The following is a 5,379-nucleotide window of genomic DNA, read 5'->3' as shown; positions in this document are numbered from 1 at the left end:
ATATTATCTTGAATCAATCCACGACCCAGTGTATACGTATCTCAGTATTGATCACAACTCAAACTATATATATTTTGGAATCAACCTCAACCCTGTATAGCTAACTCCAACATTCACATATAGAGTGTCTATGATTGTTCCGAAATATATATAGATGTGTCGACATGATAGGTCGAAACATTGTATACGTGTCTATGGTATCTCAAGATTACATAATATACAATACAAGTTGATTAAGTTATGGTTGGAATAGATTTGTTACCAATTTTCACGTAGCTAAAATGAGAAAAATTATCCAATCTTGTTTTACCCATAACTTCTTCATTTTAAATCCGTTTTGAGTGAATCAAATTGCTATGGTTTCATATTGAACTCTATTTTTTAAATCTAAACAGAAAAGTATAGGTTTATAATTGGAAAAATAAGTTACAAGTCGTTTTTGTAAAGGTAGTTATTTCAGTCGAAAGAACGACGTCTAGATGACCATTTTAGAAAACATACTTCCACTTTGAGTTTAACCATAATTTTTGGATATAGTTTCATGTTCATAATAAAAATCATTTTCTCAGAATAACAACTTTTAAATCAAAGTTTATCATAGTTTTTAATTAACTAACCCAAAACAGCCCGCGGTGTTACTACGACGGCGTAAATCCGGTTTTACGGTGTTTTTCGTGTTTCCAGGTTTTAAATCATTAAGTTAGCATATCATATAGATATAGAACATGTGTGTAGTTAATTTTAAAAGTCAAGTTAGAAGGATTAACTTTTGTTTGCGAACAAGTTTAGAATTAACTAAACTATGTTCTAGTGATTACGAGTTTAAACCTTCGAATAAGATAGTTTTATATATATGAATTGAATGATGTTATGAACATCATTACTACCTCAAGTTTAGTAGGTAAACCTACTGGAAGTGACAAGAAATGATCTAGCTTCAAAGGATCTTGGATGGCTTGAAAGTTCTTGAAGTAGGATCATGACACAAAAACAAGTTCAAGTAAGATTTTTACTCGAATTAAGATAGTTTATAGTTATAGAAATTGAATCAAAGTTTGAATATGAATATTACCTTGAATAAGAAAGATAACCTACTGTATATAACAAAGGTTTCTTGATATTAGATGATTACTTGGAATGGATTAGAAAGCTTGGAAGTAAATTAGTAAACTTGAAGGGATTTTTGAAGTGTTCTTGAAGTGTTCTTCCTATGATGATTATAGCTTGATTCTTGAAGTGATTTTTGATGAAGATGATGATTAACTACTGGAAAAATACGTTCATAATAGTGTGTGTGTGTTGAGAGAGAATTAGAAAGAGAATTGGAAGTGAAATGGAGTGAATGATGAGTGGTAATTGGTGAGTGGTGAGTGGGGTTAAAAGGAGTTCTAGTTAGTTGACTAGCTCATGGTAGAAGTTAAAATTGATTAGTCATACATGACATAATCAAGAGTGGAATCCCATGCTAGTTCCTATTGGTATATACTCATAGTAAGTACGTTTTGAAGCTGTGTATAATACGGGTAAGAATACGACTAGAATTCTTGATGAAAGAAAAGAATGGAAAAGTAACTGTAACCATTTTCGTTAAGTATGAGTGTTTTGATATATGTCTTGAAGTCTTCCAAAAGTATTTTAATACATCTAAATACACTACATGTATATACATTTTAACTGAGTCGTTAAGTCATCGTTAGTCGTTACATGTAAGTGTTGTTTTGAAACCTTTAAGTTAACGATCTCAATTAATGTTGTTAACCCATTGTTTATTATATCTAATGAGATGTTAAATTATTATATTATCATGATATTATGATATATTAATATATCTTAATATGATATATATACATTTAAATGTCGTTACAACGATAATCGTTACATATATGTCTCGTTTCGAAATCCTTAAGTTAGTAGTCTTGTTTATATGTATATAACTCATTGTTAATATACTTATGGAGATACTTACTTATCATAATCTCATGTTAACCATATGTATATCCATATATATATCGTCATGTCGTTTTTACAAGTTTTAACGTTCGTGAATCGCCGGTCAACTTGGGTGGTCAATTGTCTATATGAAACATATTTCAATTAATCAAGTCTTAACAAGTTTGATTGCTTAACATGTTGGAAACATTTAATCATGTAAATATCAATCTCAATTAATATATATAAACATGGAAAAGTTCGGGTCACTACAGTTATTTCCTAGGTATTGCAGTTACTCGAACGCCCGATGGGTTATTTTTAAGTCAAGAGAAATATGCCGAATCAATTATCGACAGAGCAGGAATGTCTACATGCAATACGGTTAAGACTCCCGTCGACAACAATGGTAAACTGAGTAGTAACACCGGTCCTTCTTACTCGAATCCTACGGAGTTTAGAAGCTTAGCTGGGGCTCTACAGTATCTCACATTTACTAGACCAGACATCTCGTACGCCGTTCAACAAATTTTTCTTCACATGCACGATCTAAAGGTATGTCACATGCAAGCTTTACGCCGTATAATTCGCTATGTTCGTGGAACTATTTCTCATGGGTTGCAACTCACGAAATCTTCCTTGTCATCTCTGGTGTCTTACACTGATGCCGATTGGGGTGGTTGTCCAGATACAGGCCGATCCACGTCTGGATACTGTGTGTTCCTAAGTAATAATCTGGTGTCATGGTCCGCTAAAAGGCAACCCACAGTTTCTCTGTCCAGTGCCGAGGCCGAATATCGAGGAGTAGCAAACGTCGTATCCGAGTCCTGTTGGTTACGCAATATTCTATTAGAGCTTCGTTTTCCCATTTCTAAAGCAACGGTGGTGTTCTGTGACAACGTTAGCGCTATTTTCCTTTCGGGTAATCCGGTTCAACATCAACGAACAAAACACATCGAAATGGACATTCATTTTGTTCGTGAGAAGGTTGCACGAGGGCAAGTTCGTGTCTTACATATTCCAACACGTTTTCAGATAGCGGATATATTTACAAAGGGTCTACCCAGGGTTCTATTTGAAGCTTTCCGAGACAGCTTGAACGTTCGCCAAATCTCCCGCTCAAACTGAAGGGGTGTATTAGCCGTATATAATCACAGAGATATTTAGTGTATCAATTAGAATATATTTTCCATATATACCTTGTTCCTAGACTTGGCTAGTATATTAAATGCTAGTATATCAATTAGCTAGTATATTAAATGCTAGTATATCAAATCCCAAATCAGGGATGTTTGTTAGGCTTTTTATGTATATAATGGGCTGTGTAGGCCATGCAATATTCATTCAGAAATATTCAATAATAATACTTCTCTTTTCCCTTTCAAGGGCCAATATGGTATGCAAATTATTCGTCAAAAGCTTGACCAGAAGTAAACGAATGAAATGACATTCTTGAAATATCTCTTACATTACTAATTTTAATTAATCAATTAATTTATTTCATTTAAGCTACAAAAATAATTGACGGAGTATTAAAATTATCCAAAGATTTTGGATCAATGTGATAATATAAGGTATGATGTCATAAAATAGGTTCCCTGCTACTGAGATTATTGCTTATATTTGAAAAGTATTTGTGGCATAAACTATGAGCCAAAAAAGATTCTTTAGTCATCAATCACAATAAAAGATGACACTGTACCATTGAAAGTTGGCAGCAGCGAACAAGTTACATGAAAAGATTAAGTGGTAGCACTTCTATTACACTTTTTTTTATTTATTTATAGGAAAGAAGTATTTGTTGACTCAGTGTTAACTTTGTTTCATGTTGTGCATAAGAAGTGTGACCACAAACTAAAAGTAAATTTACTACTATGTGATTTTTAACTATATATTATGCAGAAAACTGATTTACAATTTAATCTTTTTTTTTTTTTTTTTTAACTCAGGACACAAATTCAATTCGTCCACTGTAAGTGTAAGCCGTAAGGTTATATGTGTGCTATCGATTACTTTAATCCTGTGTGATATTAACAAGAAATCTAGAAGAAGGCACTAAGTTAGAAAAATGAAAAACTGATTATTTTGAAACACATTGTGTTCTATATACAACTTGAACCTCTAACCTCTTTGGTTGAAAAGCTCATATATACTGCTAGGCTACAAGCCCTTTGGTTAAAACAAAGAATTAACAAACTTGTTTATATATTAAATTCACGCCAACATATGTTGTTTGTTTGTGATGAGTTTGCATGTTAAGAATCACAAGCAAAATGATATCTGCAGCAAACGAAATATTACTATCAAGTATTTGTAATGTACAACATAATATTGCATGACAAGTAGAAATATAACCACCTGTACGAACGAAATACGTAGTTGCTAACTATATAATTTGCTTGATTGCTAAGATATTCATAACTAACATAGATCAAACGCTAAATGTAGAGAGTACAGAACAGAGTACAGACCAATTCTGGGTTGACCTTTTACAACATAATACAGCCATATGTTTCTAGCATGAAAACCACTTTTCACTAAAATGCAAAAAAAATTGCTGCATATCAGTGGTCTTCTCAATTCTTCAAATTCAAAGATTTCGGTTTCCATAGTTTGAGTATGATTTCGTCTTGAATCACTGGTACACATTAACACATATGCTATGGTTTTTACAATAAACGGAATAATGTGTTTTCACAAGAAAAGGTTGTCCGAGTGAAGTTTGACTCAAGTCAATATTGAAGTGGTTAGTATCCCAAACGATCATTTAGAGAAGTCCGTCCATCACCTGATTGACCTAAGGTACCATACATAACAAATTAAATGCAAAAAAAAAAAAAAAAAACATATAATAAAATAATTAAACTATGATTAATTAAAATCATTTATACCTTTTTGGAGTTACCAAATGTTGAGTAGTGAAGAGTTTGCTCAAAGTCTTCAAGTAAGAGATTGTTGAAGGTGTGAAGAATTTGATCAAAGGAACAACGTTTGACTTGGCGAACAAGTTGTAGGGAGCTTGACTTGGTGAACAAGTCGTAGAGATTCTGTTGCCTTAATTAAATCTTCTAGTAGGAATGGAGTATTGAGCAAGTAATAGATATTTATGGAATGTCTTTTGCTTAAAGGACAAGTTTAACTTGGTGGACAAGTTTAACTCTTCCTATAAATTGTAACCCCTAGCCTCATTGTAATGTGTGCACAATAATATAAGAAAATCTCTGGTTTGCGCCCATGGAGTAAACCCTTCTCCGCGTTTTGGAGTTGGGATATAACCACGTTAAATACCCGTGTCGTTGGTACTTTTATTTATCATTTTAATTCGTTTGTCGTTCGTGGGTTAGTGATTGAGATCAATCGCTTGTCTTGGCTGGGTCCCTAAATTCCTAACAAGTGGTATCAGATCTCAAAGTTCGAGTATGGGCACGATGGCGAATTGAAAGTATGGTG

The 5,379-nt window shown here is 33.0% G+C and overlaps 1 protein-coding gene across 1 annotated transcript; it reads left to right on the top strand.

Annotated features, from left to right (window-relative positions):
* Positions 1-2,295: 2,295 nt before the first annotated feature.
* On the top strand, positions 2,296-3,905 carry LOC139859123 (secreted RxLR effector protein 161-like). Its single transcript, XM_071847929.1, has 3 exons — positions 2,296-2,927; positions 3,717-3,789; positions 3,879-3,905. The coding sequence occupies exons 1-3, from the start codon at positions 2,296-2,298 to the stop codon at positions 3,903-3,905; spliced, it is 732 nt and encodes a 243-aa protein (XP_071704030.1).
* Positions 3,906-5,379: the final 1,474 nt, after the last annotated feature.

The sequence above is a fragment of the Rutidosis leptorrhynchoides genome, chromosome 7, assembly GCF_046630445.1.
Source record: "Rutidosis leptorrhynchoides isolate AG116_Rl617_1_P2 chromosome 7, CSIRO_AGI_Rlap_v1, whole genome shotgun sequence".
NCBI classification, from domain to species: Eukaryota; Viridiplantae; Streptophyta; class Magnoliopsida; order Asterales; family Asteraceae; genus Rutidosis; species Rutidosis leptorrhynchoides.
The sequence above is the reverse complement of the archived record's forward strand: the minus strand, read 5'-3'. Positions and strand labels throughout refer to the sequence as shown.